Source organism: Lepidothrix coronata, unplaced genomic scaffold (genome assembly GCF_001604755.1).
Source record: "Lepidothrix coronata isolate B3197 unplaced genomic scaffold, Lepidothrix_coronata-1.0 Scaffold225, whole genome shotgun sequence".
In the NCBI taxonomy this organism is placed as follows: Eukaryota; Metazoa; Chordata; class Aves; order Passeriformes; family Pipridae; genus Lepidothrix; species Lepidothrix coronata.
The window spans coordinates 422042-439987 of NW_016690405.1; the positions used below are offsets into that span (position 1 = coordinate 422042).

General features: G+C 33.8%; 1 protein-coding gene across 11 annotated transcripts in view; it reads left to right on the forward strand.

The window, feature by feature from the left end:
• DMD (dystrophin) overlaps positions 1 to 17946 on the forward strand; it is a 799860-nt gene that overhangs the window by 419856 nt on the left and 362058 nt on the right. For all 11 annotated transcript variants that reach the window (XM_017833948.1, XM_017833947.1, XM_017833942.1 and 8 more), the window contains one exon: positions 6884 to 7048. In XM_017833948.1, coding sequence (XP_017689437.1) covers positions 6884 to 7048 — 165 coding nt within the window. The remainder of the gene's footprint in view (positions 1 to 6883; positions 7049 to 17946) is intronic.

Consider the following 17946-nt stretch of genomic DNA (forward strand, 5'->3'; position numbering starts at 1 on the left):
AAATGTCAGCTGGGTACTTGGCAGTCAAGATCACTCACTACATTTGGAATACTAACGTTACTTTTTTCTTTAATTTTTAGCAGAATAAATAATTTGTTGATAAGAAATGCTATAAATATTTAGCTGTAGATAAAATATCAACCCACTATAATTATTCTTTACTGTGTGAAGATAATGCAAAAATAAATCCCTGCTTATTTACTGTGGATATAATACAGTTTAGCTATACATTCATTATCCAACTTACTATGTAGCAAAAAAATAAGTAAAGCAATTGGATAACGAGTGACCTTAGGAAAAGGAGGGCTGCAGAAAAGAATGGTGAGACAGAGCAGCAGACTGGAGGAACCCTGTCACATGGAGGGATCAGAAGTGTTGATAGGACTACTATAGTTTGCCAAACAATGAGAAGAGATTACTCTTAAATATGTCAGACAGGGTTTATCATATCCCATTAACTAACCCTGTTGTGTTTCCCTGGGACATGGCACCAGCACAGCCAGCTCTGTGCTGGATAATATCACTGTGGCCTGCCATGTTGTCAGATCCCAACATATTCATAAGACTCTGCTGTCCATGTAAAAAAAAGGCTTTGACTGACAGGCTCAAAGTAGCTGTTCAAACCAGGCTACCAGTACTGTGGGTGAGTGCTGGAGTTTGTCTCATGGACTGTGTGTAGCCTGAGGGGTATTTATGGTACTTTCTGCCATAAACCAGGGAAAGAACAATTGTACTTTTATTTAAAAATAATTTTCCTGTTGGAATATCCTTCATTAAAAATCACTGAAGGAGCTATACTGTAAAGCCTTTGAGGCTGCTTTTGGATTTGTAGAACTGAGTAATAAAAAGACATAAGGAAAAGAAAATCATGGACTAGATTATTTAGCAGAGATTTAAGGTGGAGGGTCTTGTACTTAAAAATGTCCTTGACAAAAGAGAATTGCTGGGATAGTAGAGAGCAGAATGAATGAAAATTAGTTGTAAGTATTACATATAAGAAGCATACGGATATTCAGAAGACTGATATACACAGTCGTACTACCATGGAAGAAAACCAAAACAAATCTTTGGGATGGGGGAAAGGTTTTGTTGGCTTTTTAAAAAGCTAGTCAGCCAGATGAAGCAGAAAATTGTTTGGTGTGTTGGTTTTGTTGACTGCCTCATTTTTTTGCATTGATGGGGGAAAATAGATTTTTTAAATAAAAATGAAACTTGAAAATATTACAAATACACCATTAAGATGTTTTGTAAAAAAAACCCAAACCCAAATAAACACAGGTCAGGTCCTGAGAGGCTTGCAAGGAACCACAAAACACTAGGTACATAGCAAATAAAAATCTTCTCTATATATTTTTAATAGCCTTCTTTAACCTTCCTCTAATAATATAGTCTTTACTCCAACCTTGTCAGAGACACTATGGCTCATAAATATTCATAATTTTAAAGAATTTACATGGATTTTGTTTTAAAGTCAATATTGAGTTTGTTAATGAGAATGGCTTAGTTAATTAACTAAATGGCATCCCAAACTGAACTTATATGAAACTCTTTCTTACACTGATTGTTTTTCATGAAGAAATGATGCATATAAATTAACTTTTCACTCTTCCATTTTAAATCATTCTTTTGTACATGCTATATGAGTGGTAATTTTGAGCAGATAAAACTTTTGGAACAGTCGCTGTAAAAATTTCTGTTTTATGCAATCATCTTACTAGTGCTATAGAAGTAACAGTTATGACTTATCAATAAGTAGGATTGAAGTTTGCATTTAATAGCTGTTATGTTTTTGTTAGTTAGTTAGTTAATTAGTTATCTTAGTTGTTCTTTGTTATCCAGGTCCTCACTCAGATAACATCAAAATCTTCATTCAATCCAGTTGTGCTCTGGGCTAAGCAGAAAGTTTCCTCATTTCTTTATACAGAATACTTCAATTTTTCTCTGTGCAAGCACTTCTGATTTTTCAAACCTATCAGTTATCCTGTGTTGGAAGACCACTTTCATGAACTGCTGTGTATATCTGAGTGACCCTCTCAAGTGGGGCATAAAAGAACTGCTTTTAACAGTCTTCAAAGATACCCCATAACATATTTTTGCTCATATTCATTGCAGTTTATTATAGTTTATATTGTTATGCATATCAAGATACCTAGATTTCTTATCAGATTCATCAAAGTAAGATCCATTTATAAGTGCCACTTTGTTATTGAGAGTTTAGTGAGGCATCAAGCAAAAGAGCACTTTATCTAATATTGAGGGAAAAGAACCTGACACATTTTTGCTGCTGTTAAAATGTGGAAATTTGGGATTTCTTTGCTCTCCACTCACCACTAAGAAAATACTCCATATTCTTTTTTGAAAAATTGCATGTTGGGGAGATGCATCTCCTCATCTGTATTCCCAAACAGCTGGGTAATAACGGCATTATTTTCTCTTTCGTCATTTCAGGTAAACAGGGAATGAGGTTGACATTGACTTGTGAGAGAGAAGCAATATATTCGAAATCAGGCATTGGCCACTTGAAATATAATATATACAAGTAATTTCAGTGGCTTTCCTTTCATAAATAGTGATGTCTTACTAGTAGTATAATTAATCGAGTTCATTCATTTGCAGTAACATTTCTGCTCTCTGCAAAACTATTCCCTATTGTTTGTTCTTTTTTACTTACTGTCTCTGCCTAATAAGTTTCAACTTTTTTATTTTGAGCATTGTTCCTGAGTGAAATGATTGAGCTGTAACTCTACAACCATTATTTTAATTGATACTCCTTTAATTGAATCCAATTTCTGGATATTCATAAGGAATTAAACCTAGCAGTGAAACAGGATATGATTTTATATCAGGTGACATACTTTATACAAATCCTTCCTCCCTTTATACCTCCTATTATCATAAGAATTGGTATTCTTTTCCATCTGTGGATCTCTAATTCTTCCCATAATGCATGAACACAACTGTATGCAGACTGAAAAATAACTATCCAAAGCTAAAGTGGGAAATAACAGTGGAAAACTAGAGCGTGTGAAACGATCAAGGATATCTCTACTGTCAAGATGAGCAGATGTATGGTTTTGCACCAGTCATAAGATTGGGGTAGGGATGGAAAGAGCATAGTAGTGTATCATTTAGGCTGCTTGTGAAGGATCATCATCCAAGACATCAGGTTCAGATGGAAGAGAAACAATGAAAGCAATGCAAGTGATCAACTACTTTTAGAATTCATAGGGAGAAGAAGATCCAGACTTTGAAAGTATGCAATTATTCAAATTTCAGACTATTCTTATGTTTTGAGAGATATCATTTTTATGCTGGAGATTTTGTTGTGTGGGGTTTTTTTCTGTGTGTTTTAATGTAAAGAGCAAAATTTGGAATATGTAAAATTAAATAAGTGGAAAAATGTTCTGATAGTTTAAGATTAGAATAAAATTAAATATTATGAAGACCAGTGTTGGTAAAATTAAGCTCTTCTGCTGTTTCCCCATTTAGAGCTTAAATATTTTCTATTATTATGTAACTCAACTTCTAATTAATTAACTTAATTAACACTTGAACTAGAGTACAAAATTTTAGATGTATCACATGCTTTGAGATTAATGTTGTAACACATCACTGAAATTATATAGCCCTTTGATGTTGAAATGGAATTTGTTTTCTTTGAAGAAATAATTCATATTTCTGTTGTTTCCACTTACAAATTTGTTTTGTGCCTTTGGTTGCAAAATAAGGTGTGCTTTCAATGTTTGTCTATTACTGAATAAGGCAAAGTTTAAAATACTTAATTTGTATGCAAAGAGCTAACCCAGATTTTTAAAATTCCTTTTTTCATCTGCACCCTACCTTCCTTGCCAGCCTGTAACACTGCTTCATCAGGCCTGTGTTCAGTTCTAGGCAGATCTAGGGGAAAGCATCTCCTGTAAGGTGTTGCCTTATGGCTGCTGTTCCTACTGGTCTTCCCTCTTAGAAAAGGACATCAGCCCTCCTCTGATAAAACCTAATAAAAGGAGTCTTTCGTTAATAGGAGGGAAAGAGGTAAGACAACAAAGGGAACGAAAGTGTCTACCCAGAGACTACAAATGCATGAAAGGAGGATAGAGCCCAAAGCAAAAATGTGAAAGAGAGTATTGAAGTGGGACACTAGTCACTGCTCATTCATCCCTGGAGGCATCCGAGAACTTGTAGGAACTCGTTGAAGGGCCCAGGGACAGAATGGGCAGTAGAATTGCTGTTGTGCCCACCAGCATTACAATCCCACCTCAGGGGTGGAACTCCTGGAGCCGTGAATAACAAACTTGAAGGACTGTGACTAAAACACTAGGGAAGATTCTGGAGGATCCCATCTCCACGTGTACTTCTCTGCCAGAGAAAGGGCATAAATCTGAACAGCCAGCCATCATGTCCATGTCCATTACTCCATGGAGGTTTTCCCAATTTATGCTGCTAGGGAGCAGCAGAATTAGCTCAGGAAACAAGCTGTCTCCCAGGAGACAGTCTGCAACAGTACCTTGGCTTGATAGGCAGACTTGTAATTAACTTAAACTCATCAGGCTCTAATTTGATTAGCCAGCTTGACAGTTTGATGCCAGAGTTTAAAAAAACCCCAAACAAACCACAACAAGCTAGCAAATGAAATCCCTGATAACTGGAATCTAAGACTCTGATTCCCACACAATAGTGACACATTACCTGGATCTTACAAGGTATTGCCTTGTTAAATGTTTATCTGTAGCCCTAACTTGAGTTTGAGGAAAGTTCTTTCTTCATTTACTGTTGTTCTTTGTGTCTCTGTGGTAAAATTAGATGAAGTTAAATTTCTGTATGTAATGAAACACTTCATATGGACATAGATTTCTTCATTTTTATATAGTAAAAATATTTTAATCCTGTATTTGTGCTATAATTTTAGAGCAGGAGACAACATGTAAGAAGAGGCTACATTTACTTAAATCTCAATTTATCTCTCATTATGCATGGGATAAATAAATGTTCTGAAAAGAGTAGGTTGAAGTACAGTTGCCAAAACCTAATTGTTCATTTTCTGCTGATCTAGATCGAATATACCTTAATATCTAATTGGTTACCTCTCCCTCATCCCCCCACTCCCCAAAACCTCTACGAATTTTTCTTCCTCTGTCCTGCGATAGACCCAAAATGCTTGATTAATGTTGATTAGAAGTAGATTAATTTAAATTTCAGATCTTCAGAAGTCAGTTTGGGTTTTTATCTGCCTATGACTACTTATCTGCTTTCAGTTGTGTTTCTGTGGAAATTATTTACATTAATATTAAAGCTAGTAAACATTGGCGATTAACATTCAGAAGTTGTAAGAAAGATGAAACTAATCTTGTATGAAATTAGGCCAAGGTCTGCATAAATATTGGTTAACACATAAGGGAAATGAATGCATTTTTAATTTTTTTTCTTTCGTTTCTTGGGTCATTCTGGAAAAGCAGAGGTTTTGTTACATTTAAAAGATTAGGAAGATAGAAAAAGAAATTTTACTCAGGGTCAATTTTTATTAAATAGGATATTATGGGGTGGCTATAGCGAACAATGGAGATAATGTAATATATGGTAAATCGACTTCTTAAATTACAAATATCACTTAAGTACAGTCTAATAAATCACATGCAGAGTATATTTAGAGGAGTTATTTTGGTACCGACAAATCAATATTATCAAAGCAAATTTTTAAAGAAATGTACATGTCACAATACAGTTGTGTTCTTTCCATTCTCTCAGATGGTGGTTGTTTGGTTTTAGTAACATTCATTGCTTTCATGACTCTGAGTTTAGATTTATTGTCCCCTGAAAAATTTTGTCATTAGGAATTAGAGGTTAGTACAGAGCACTAACACTTCTGTTGCTGGGCAATATGATGGCAGTGCTTCCATTAATGCTGCTTAACTTTAGAGGGAATTTGTATTTTTTCATGTGTGTCAGAAACCTCATGTTTTGCTACTTTAAAGAGGGTCACTTTGGTTAAAAATGTGCTTAAAAACGTTTCCATCGATATGGAAAACTAGCCATATTTCTTGGCTGATTTTGCTAATGAACTGCCATTGTTTTGTGTCTCTGCCCAGTCCCTATATTTGCTGTTGTGATATTTTTTGTTTTTAAAGTACAGATGGTTTCTCCCCTAGTATATCTTTGCAACGTTTCCCATTGTGTAGTGTTGTGACACCTCACCTATCTAGCTATAGAAAACAATCTGGGAAGGACAGCATGGAGCTTTGTGTTGGCTTATTTATTTTCAACCTGTTCCTACATTTACTCCAAGTGCTGTTGGATTTGAACTATGCTATTCACTGATTCTTAATTTTTAATATTGTTGGCACAGAAGAATGTGCTTAGTTAATTCAAATCTCACTGCTTTGAATGCAAATCAGAGAACCAAGTGGCCTGATCAGAATTGATGATACATTTCTTCATTATTTTTCTTCATTTTATGCATCTACTTATGCATATTTGGACCAGACTGGCAACTCTAAACATCTTATAAGAAAATATATGCTTATAAGTATTTACATTCAAGAGGGGAGGAAAGGTTAGATATCATTCAAATGATCAATTTCGTATTTTCACTTTGTTTTTCCTAAATAAAAATTGACCTTTAAAACGGTTTAGGATACCAAGATAACAATTTTTTCACCAAAAAATGAATAAATCTGATGCTAAAATGTGATTAAAAAAAATCTCTTTTGAGTTTGGTTTTTTTCTTGAGTGGATCTGCTTTTTCTTTCCGTTCTTTCTATCAGTATATAAAACTTGTATTTTAACATTTTATATGAGTATATATGTGTGCAGTGTTAAATTGTTTTGTGCTTTGTTTGTTGTTGGTGGGTTTTTGCCACCTAAACAATGGCTTCTGATATTTTTTCAGGTGTCCAAAGATCTTCCAGAGAAGCAAAAAGAAATAGAGATTCTGCTAAAGGATTTCGTTGAACTTGATAAACAACTGAATCAGGTGATATTGTGGGTCACGCCTGTCAAGAACCAGCTGGAGCTTTATAACAGAGAGGGTCAGCCAGGAGCCTTTGATATTAAGGTAAATTTTCTTCCATTTTATAAAAGCATTGGAATCTCAAGTGGTCAAAAATTCAGTTGCAGCATCAACTGTTTAGTTTTTATTAACAATGTAACTTTGAGACAGAAGTCAGCAATGGTCCCCAGAAGTTCAAAGCTTTATGAATTAAGGAAAGCTTAAATTTTTTTTCATTAAATGGTTTCTAGTGAGAGGGCAGATTAGAACCAGTGGTTCCTAGATATAATTTATTATTTTTCCCATGTTATACATGAAACAATAGCCCCAAAAGTTGATGCATCAAATCATAATACAAGGCAAACTCAAATTCAGAATATCAATTGGACCATTTAAGCTATTTCATTAAAGCTAATATGACTACCTGAAAATCAGAATATTTAGGACCATATCATGGTTCTCATAGTGCAAGAAAGGATATTTAACTGCACAGGTAATGCTCCAGGAATCAATAAAGCTGATTGTCTAGTAATTGTGAGAAAAATATTTGTAATCTGATCCTTGATATGTATTTAAGTATAAAAAAGATGCCTGTATATGAATTGAGTGAGAAATTAAAGATGAAAAATGCTGGTTAGAATCAATTGGCCTGCTGGATATATACTTAGACATTTTGGCCTTGCATTTTGTCTATACATGTTTGATCTGATCTTCACATAAACTGGGAGACTATTTAATGTACAATAGATAATTGAAATCTATGAAGTTAAAGTTTATAGTAGCTCAGCATCTTGTTCACCTAGATAAAGATTTAACAGGAGACACTGAGTTTTGTATGAGTTTTGTTTTTGATGCTGCAGTTTTCAGTGAAAAGTGAAAAAATGTAAATATTCAGAACTGGTACTGTCTTGCATGAATTGAATAATACCTTCTCCTTAAGATGTGTGGTTTTGCTGAGTATGTTGATTAAATTCACTTTAACTTATTTTCTATTAAGGAACAGTTTTAATGCTCAAACACTTCTTATGTCATACAATCACATTATATAAAATAGTGAATCTCAAGTCCTGTTGTAGTCCTATTGACAGAATGAGTTCAGCAATTACATTAATTCTCTTTCTAAAAGATAAAATCAGTATAGCTCTTTGCAAATGGCTGTATATGTATTGAATGACTGATGGAATTTTGCTTTCAAGAAAATTGTATATTCTTATCTTCTGTATTTTAACAAAAAATTTTAGATTATTCATCCATTTTTTTATTCTGTTTCCTTTATTTCTAGAATGATTCCACATTCAAAGTTTTTATAAAATTAAAGAAGGAGTAAATTTCTAGAAGTTATAACAGTATTGCTTTTCATATTGCTTATGAATGAAATATTTTCTTGGCTCTTTCAGTCCTGTAATCATATAAAGCATGTTAGCTTCTTATTTACATGTTATCCATCTTGATTGTTTTTAAAAGATATAGACTTCTTTAAAATGTTGTTGAATGATGGTTTACCCAGAATGCAGTTTTTTTCACGGAGAGAATCTGTTACGTCAAACACTCTTTATTAATTATCTCTGAAGGCAAATTACATTCTTATAACCTTCTTCAGGTTAAGAATAAGCCGACTAAGACCATTAATAATAACAAAACACATTAAAAATTAGTCGATATAATTCAGGAAAGCAGCCTAGTCTTGACAATGTTCAGTTTTACACTCGAATTCAAACACATGTTTCAGACCCATGCTAACATTCTGTCCTACATTGAGTCAAGCCTCTGCATACACATCCTCTTGAATTATTGTTGAAATGATTATGTCTGTGTCTTCTTAAATTACCATCCTGTCTGGCTAATGTGTACCTTTGAAAAAGTAAGGATGTGCATCCTACCTATGGAAGGGATGTTTTTAACAAATCTCTGGTGTTCCCAAATACTGTATAAATATTCAGCATTTATTCTACAACAATTTTAATTCCTTCACCAATATCCAGAGAACACTGAAGTATCTGCTATAGGATTTCATAACTCTTTTTCTCAGAAACAAGAATGATTCTGATGAGCACCTAGTGGAATGAAAAGCATATTATTAATCTTCTTAGAAAAGAGACTGGATAAGAAATTTTACAAAGAATCTTTTTGAGTATTCTAAAAACCTGGAACGTATGAAGAAGAGGTTTAAAACTGACAATCAAACTTGTAAATATAGCACTCGAGTGAAAAAGACCAAGTTTATATAAGTCCTCAGGAAAACCAGACTATTTTAGTTATAGGATTTTACACGATGGTTTACAAATTTTAATTTTAATTTCATTTAAGACACTGTCTTTTGTGAAATTTCTGTCAATGTTCTTCATACTCCTACTGAGCCTGCAAGGTAATGTTCTTCAGCTTCCTTCTCAGCCATTAAGTAGTCTCCTGTCTCTTTTGTTTTCAAAGTTATTTTTTGGGGAAAAGAGTTCCAAAACTAACATGAGTGGCAAGGATCTGGAGTAAATAAATATAAAGTATTGTAAGGATATTAATTTCTAAAAGTCACAAAATACTGATTGTTAAAAATTTTCTGACCTCAGAAGCAGGTGAATATAAATGACGAGAAAAACATGTGGGATTGGATAGTTAGAAGAGAAAGAGGATGGAAATATGTGTTTGTTTTAAATAGATGCCCAGAGTGTCTTTAGCTAGTTAGCAATATTATATTAAAGTAATATGCCTGTTTTAAAGCAAGTTTCTTGCCTTTTCTTACCTTTAGGAAATTCCAATTACAAAAATGTGTCGTAGCTGAAATTAAAGTGCATCTAAAATATCAATTAGATATTCTGGCAGAATTTTCCAAAATACAGTGATTTATTTCTCTGAAAACCATAGCAACTTTTGCTTCTGGCATTCAGCTATAATCTGATAACTATCATTGCAGTTTCCTCCATAAATCCAGGGGTATAATAAATGCAGGTCCTTATCAGATAATCTGATTTAAACTTTTAAATAACATTGATCTCTATAATATTTGCATAGTAAGTATATAGAGGAGACTATTTGTGAATTTCACATGCATAATTCACACTAACTTTCAGTTTCTGTGAATTAATACTAATTTAAAAGCTCGTACTTTTTTCCCACCTCTGCAACAATCAGCTATTAAGAATAGATGAGAAGTACCTTAAATTTACTTAGCAAAAAATTTAAATAATTAAATCACCAGCAGCGCTAACCTTTAATGGTGGCACAGAAGTTATTCTATGAGAGTCACAAAGGTGCAACCAAAGGCAAAATTGTTAGATATTGTTACAGACAACTTCAGAAAAAGTAAGACATTTAAGACTCAATACATGATTGGGCTTGGTGACAGGTAGAGCAATTAAAATCCCTCCTATGGATCTTAAAACTATGTCTCTATTTTAAAAGTGTTCAGGACCATTGTTTGGCTTAGAGGTCAGCTGGTGCAGCACAGTTTGCATCCTTTCAGAAACAATCTTAACCCTCAGAAGAAGACAGTTGCATCCAAAGTGCCTGTTGCAACCTCTGTGGTTGATGCCAATCCCTGTCCATGCCTGGGTACTGCCTCAGACTGTGCAGTTTGTGCCATGATGGAAGCAATGCTACCAATTTAGTGGTGTGGGGAGTCATGCTGAAGAATTTGACTTGTATGTCCTCTCCCTTTTTAGTTCATTACTCTTGGCACCACATAAAAATTCAGGGAAGGATGCAAACGAGTTATATGAAAATGAGAGGTTCAGTGTCACTGGCATAGTTCATTTTCTGTGTCATTTGACTTAGTCATGCTTTCAGATCAGAGAGCTCTCTGGATCTGTATGAGCTCAAGCCAGGGTGCTGACTGTGACCTTCTATGTAGCTTGAGGTTATGAACATGATAGCACTTGCTTTTGGGGTAACAAGACCACTAATAATTTTAAATTCTTTAATTTAGCAGTTTTTCAGTTCCTGAGAAATGGTGTCTTATGCCTCTGCCCTCGTACATATCCTTGCAATGCTGAATCCAGATTGGAACAACCAAGGACTGTGATTGTGTCCCACGAAAGCTCTGCAGCCTACCTACATCCTGGATTTCAAAATCCCATTAGCACAGGATGCCATAATGCATAGTCTTGCCCAGCATCATGCAATCACTTATTCATGAAAAGGCTCTCTTTCTGTTCTCTCTCATTTATTAACCCTTCATTATAGAGGTATTTGCAAGTGAGTAATTACATAGCATTATATCAGCCTCCTCCAGTCCTACAGAATGGTTCCAGATGCTTAATATCAGTTGTTTCCTAGACTTGTACCTTAAGTTTAGTAAAAAAGTACATAATAGGAGAGACTCTTTTCTAGTTCACTGTAATGGAATTAAGAAACAGAAGAATAGAAGATGCAGACATAAAGAGATTAGACAAGTCCAGCATGTTCCTTGGTCCCCCTTTTGGAGAAAGACCTTGTGGTGACCAAGGAACATACTGGGCCACTTCATAGTCTTACAATCCCTGGAACATTTTGTGTCATTTGAGGCTTTGGGCAACATCTTAACTTCTAAAGTATGTACATACATCAGTTTAAAAAGCAGCAAAAATGTTAAGAAACATATGAACACTATGAAATTGTTGAAACAAACTTTTTTAAATTATTCAGTCCTAAAAAAGCATATTGTACTTTGCAAGAGCATTTATTATAAAATACTTTCCCTTCTGAATCAAAATTTTTGTTTTCTTTAAGTTCATTCTGCTATCGTAACTCTATGCCTACTTCAAATAATTACAGTATGGCTCAGGAAACCCTAACATACTTTTTGCCAATATGATTTGTCTTCATAATTTTCTTGACCGTAATGTAGAGTCTGCAGTGGTACAATTAGAACCTGGACCTTCAGTTAAGCATGATAATTTTTACCAGTGGTATCAAAAATCACACTGAGGCCATAATAACTAATTTCTCAATAAGAGTGGACAAAGGATTCTTCATTCTCAGGATTTAGAAAGCATCTGTACCAGTATTTGTTTCACTTGTGATATTATTCCTAATTGCAGTTCTCTTCTATAAACAAAGAATTTTTAAAAAGTTTAGGAAACTATCAAAATAAATCTACATTGAAATGCAGATTTGCAGTCTAAAAAATTAAAACTATTAAGTTGGATCTTAGTTTTTTTTAAGTATTGAATATTTTTTGTACCACACTGACATAATTTTCATTTTATATATTAGCATCTTATAGACTGTGCCTGTGAAATACTTATGTATATGCATGGAGAAGCTATGAAATCTACATCTATAAGAGTGTCTTGACTCCTCTGCTTGTGAACACTGGAACTCTTCCAGATTTGCAGTGTACCAGCTTCTCATGTATCTAGAATATATTTCATATTGTATCTTTCCAAGCTTAACAGTATGACTGTCTGCATTCATTCTTTGACCTGGATTTACCCTCATTCTGCTAGCTGTTTTGCATGATTTAGTATTCATACTTCACAAATTTAGATGATATCATCATGAATTTCCAATTTTACAAAATGGTGCAAAGAAAATAGTACAAAAGTTGCCTACATTATAGCTTAGAAAAAGACTGAAGTACTTAACAGTACAGCTTTGTTTACAATACAGCTTCTGCCAGCACTTGTGTCTAAGCTGTGGGTGTTATAGTCATAGTCATTGGGTACAGCCATGGCAGGAGACACCTTCAGCACCTACATGCTGAAGTTCAGCTCTTACTATGTGCTTGTTTTTTATGTGCTGGTTCTTTTTTTCAGTAACTTCTCTCAATACTTTGACTATGTGAAGCCCATTTTCCTGATCCTCCTTTCAGTTTATGTTGAACAATTTGATTTTTCTTCCCTGATTTTCTGTCTTTGTCAGAAAAAAACTGCAGTTAAAGATGTGCACTTTCTAATTTCTGAGCATTTAAATGTGTTTTGTTGGTTGTATTGTCACAATCTTTATTCATATAAGTAAATCTTATATATTTTGTTTATATAAGTAAAGCTTAGTCGTATAAGCTTTCAACTGTTAATGCAGCCATATCATCTCAGTGCAAAGCTGAGGCCCTGCAGGATAACATGGGTGATATGAGATACTGTGCCCCAGTGAGGGAATTTTGACATAAGGAAGTTTTATTTAGCTTTTTCAGATCTGCCTGGTTCCTGATCCAGACATCACTATCTTCACTTTTGCCTTGTCTTTTGGGCTCTCTGAGGGTAGCTTTGCTTTTTTCAAGTCTGTGGCAGTTTCATAACATTTTGATATATATTTCCCAGGGTGCTTTGGCAGTTTTTTTGGGCTAGAAATGTATGGGGATGTGGATACCTACCTAACAGCAGGAGATACTAGATTAGCAGCAGAGCAAGCTGTGTAGCAGTTACTGAGGTGTGGACATGTGCAAACTTGGAATAGCATAGTCTCCACTTTTATCTTAGACATCAACAAACATTCTGCCAGGTATTCTTTTAGTCAAAAACATTAACATAAAAAAGAGCCCTTAAAACAAGCTCACAAATACTACTGGACTTTTAAAATTTTATATGAAACCTGTATACAGAAACAGTCCCACCTATTGCATGATATACGGCAACCCTGCAGCTGAGTTTGAACAGACAGCTATTTCTCTGCTCTGAGGTAGGCATAGCATTAGTATAGTTGGTTCAGTATAAGGTCAGAAGATACTACTCTGGTCATCCAGTCAGACCTGCTTTATAAAGTCATTCTATCAGTTTTCTGGATTATTTTCTGTTTGAACTGCAGCACATTTTTCTCAAAAATACTACTGCTAAAAAAAAACCAACCAACCAAACAAAACCAAACCAACCAAGACTGTTTTTTAATTTCCACATATGAACAGTCATCTACATCTTGTGGTAAATTACTTCAGCAGTTGAGTTAAAAACCCGCACATTTTTCCTCAGCTGAGTTTTTTTAGCTTCATCTTTCTGTCACTGCTTTGTTTGCCAAACTAGACAGAGGTCCAATACTGCATTAATAGACAGTAATCAAGTTCTTTCCTAAACTCTGTTTGTTCACCATCAGTACTGTTGTTCTAATTCAGACAAGAAAGCAAATACGGAGTATCTAATTAGTATTAGTTCAAAAAGCAATTATTGTAGTGGTCAAAGCAATTATTTTTCTGGTCTTGATAATAATGTGGTTGTATCTAATCGCAAGCTTCTTTTGGCTAAATCAGATAATCAGAGTCTAAGTAGGTGGCAAATGTTGCTATAATGGAAGTTATAGTTGCTTCTGCATTCTCTCCTTAATGGAATATTTAAGGACACACATGAGCACTCTGAAATGTGTTTATTCTAATCCAGCCATCCAAATTTAATATACTTAAACCTTTTAGGGATACATTATTCTGAACATGTGGATATAGACCTATACTTTACACTTTGAAACTGCTTTGCCTACGGCATCAACAAGCTGTGGAGCTCCAAAGTTGTGGCTAAAGGAAGTTGTGCAAATGCTGACCTTTATATCCTCCTACTGACTGTTCTGCTGAGATTTGTTTACTTCACCTGCAAGAAAAAGAAGGAGAATCTTTGGAGGGTAATAAGTGATGCTTCACTACCTAACATGTTAAGAAAACACCTAGGGAAAGTCTAACCAACTTTCTCTCATGATTTATCCTAGTTTTCTTTTCCTCTAAATATTTATTTCCCCATAGTCCTGTTGGATTCCAATTCTGTGTATGATAGTACCCTAAGTCACTGATAATTTTGATTGGAGATTCCCAAATATTTTGCTTACATGAAGAACTTTAGAAAGCTTCGAAGAACAGTTAGATTTAAAAATCAGGTTTCAGAATAACAGAACAAAAATAATAGGGCTTTCTTAAATATATAAAAATCAAAATGACTGAATAAGACAGACCAGAAGTTAAAGCTTTCCTATCACAACCTACTGCAACTGTGACTAAGATAAAATTAACATTCTGCAATCTGCTACAGTCAGATTGCACTTTTTAAATGTAGTCCATGTAACATTTGTGGTGTGCTAAGGCTTTAGAAAAACACCTTAAGTGGGAGTTGAAGGCTTTTTTTACAGTCAAAAAAGAATAATTTCTTTCTAATATGTACTTTTGTGCATCTGCACATAGTAAGGCTGTTTCATTGTTTTGTGATGTAGTCAACAAGATACTATTAACTAAAATTATTTTTAGAAACCCAAATATGTAAAGAAAAGAAAGTATATTGTCTAGGAAGATAATAAAAGCTTACAAATAGGCTAACGCTTATATGGGTTTAGTTGCTGCTAAATTTTAGTTGTTACTGTGGATTACTTGCTTTGGTATTTAGTGTTTGAAATCTATGGGTAAGTATTTTATAAAGTCAAATGGTCTAACTCGTCTGAAAAATTTAAGTTTACAGGAAAAATTACAGTAAACTTTCTGAACTTTACTATTGTAGTACTTTTTGTGTCTTTGAATCAGATATTGCTAAAATATAATGAAGTTACTATGCCATTTTCACAGAATGTAAATAAGTAGGGTTATAATTTTACAAGGAAACAATGCTCTCTATGGCGTAAAGTCAAAGACCATTTAAATTATGGTGTTTCTAGTTGTCTTTAGAGAAAATAAGTAGTACAAGGTTAGGTTTGTGGTGTTTATCTTTCACATATATAAGATACCATGTATTCATAATTGAGTCCAATTAGCACTGCATATAATAAATATCAGTATACTGAAATACTTTTAAAATATTATTATTTAGCTCAGTAGTCTCCCTCATAATTGAAAATATGACTCACTCTTTATAGATTATAGTGCTAATTGTAGATTATAATCTACTAAATTGTGTCAGTTTTAATACAACCTGAATAATGCCAAAATTATGTCAGAAAGAAAGATGTAGAAAAGAAAAATCAAATTTAGGAAGGTTTATAGAACTATTTTATTTTATTTTTTTATCACAATTTTTTTTTGTTTTAGTCCTTGAGTCTTTTTCTCCTGCATAAATTCTGCATAAGCAGTCACTTTTCTAAGCATTCACTTGCTGGTAGTCCTTGAAAATAGAGACAAAAATGTGGTGAATAACAAAATATAACCAGTATTAGTAGGAAAATTTTGAATCTACTTTCAAAAGCAGTAGTGGGATATATTGTGGCTACTGTCCTCTGCCAATGTAGTAACTACCATTAAGTTATCTATGGTTATGTAATTGGAAAGTACTCTTGCAATGTTTATGATGTACCAGGTCATTACCACCACTACATATGGCTTTGATCTGTGGTTCACAAAACAATATATATGGCTTTAAAATTGCGTAAAATAAAAATTGGGCTGGAAAGTCTGATTATGAATGGAACAAAAAAATAAAAACGTGCTTATAGAATAGTAAGCAGAAAATACAAATTAGGACTCATTAAAGAAAAATTGAAAATAAATGCATATGGGTAACTTCTGTATTTAAACATCCATCAAAGTAATCTTAGAAATAATTTAGTAAAGTACATGTTAGCTCTGATACCCATACTTCAGTGTAACAAAAAGTACTTTGGTGAGAGGATCTTGAAAGTTACCAGCCTGTATTGCACAAAAAATAATGAAGAAAACATTGTGTGTTCTAACTTTTTCCCTCAGTCTCTTGTGAAAACTGCTTGGATACTGGATTTTTTTTTGCATTGCTAGGCTATCTCCTCCCAAGTGAATTTGAGGTGGAAAATATTTCTCCTGAGTTTCATTATGTGAACTGCATTTGGGTGTTTTTTAGAAAGGAAATGCTAAAGTACATAACTGGCAGTATTTTGAAAAACAAACTCAAAAACTCCCAAAATATTTTAACCTTTTCTTTAAATGTTTGTCTAATGAGCAAATCTAGATAATTTCAAAATAGTTATCAGTTCATCCAAGGAATTAATATGGAGTTACATCCAACATTTGTATAAGTAGAACTCCGTGCTGGGCAGAGTAGAAGTCTATGTTGGGCAGAAGGCTGACATTTAATTTTTAATCATCTCCTTTTTGAATTTGTCTGATTTTTCAATTCAACACATATATATATATTATATATATATATATATATAAAAATAATATGGAGATTCATTGTCTTTTCTGCATAATCTTATGAAAACAAAGTCTCCTCAGCAGAGGGAGGAGCTAAAGATAGTCGAATGCTTCAGGACAAATGCCTTTAGTTTGCTCTGGATCTCTGGAAAGTTACAGATTTACTGGCTATATGTGCAAGACTTTGATAGCAACTTGCCAGACAGACAATGAGTGTCTGGTAAAAATCCTTTTTGATGGTATCTCTTTGTCTGAATTTCACACCTTGAATTTTTCAACAGGAAGATGGGTTCTGCACTGTGGCTGATGCTATCTGTTAGGCACACAGATCTTGTGATTCTAGTTCTGTGGCTACAGTTTTGTTGAATTCTGCATTTTAAATGCTGTTTCACCTTCTGAGTTATCTATTATATTCTCAAAATCAGCACTTAGTTTTCGATCGCCGAATTATTCTTCCTAAATTGACCAAAGAATCCATTAACTAGTTTGCATCAAAGTATACAGAAACCAGCTTTTTTCTTCTGCCTTTTTTAATGTTTTTCTTTCTTTGTTTTAAACAACGATAGCAAATGTAAAAAATACACAGAAAAATATTTATAAATAAATGAAAATACAGATATTTACCTAACCTCATTCTGTATTCCTCTCCATCTGTCTGGTTGAACAAACCACACAGTGTTAGTAAAGGGATACATCGAGTAAACAGTATTTAGGTTTTTTCTTTTGCTTTCTGAATTTAATTTCAAAAATATGCATATTACCACTTTATAAGTTTATATGGGGTTTATTTACATTTAATACTTTCACAGATTCTTTACCATTGCAAAGATTTACTCCTTGGGCTAAAATGACCTGGGATGCTCAGCTTGACTCAAATTCCCCCGCTGTTAAAAGAGAAACTAGAGATGCTCTATTCCAGCCTAAACAGACAACCCTACCCTTCATGTTCTATAAATGTGTGTTGATGGTGCTCTTTACCTCTTCAGAAGAGCTC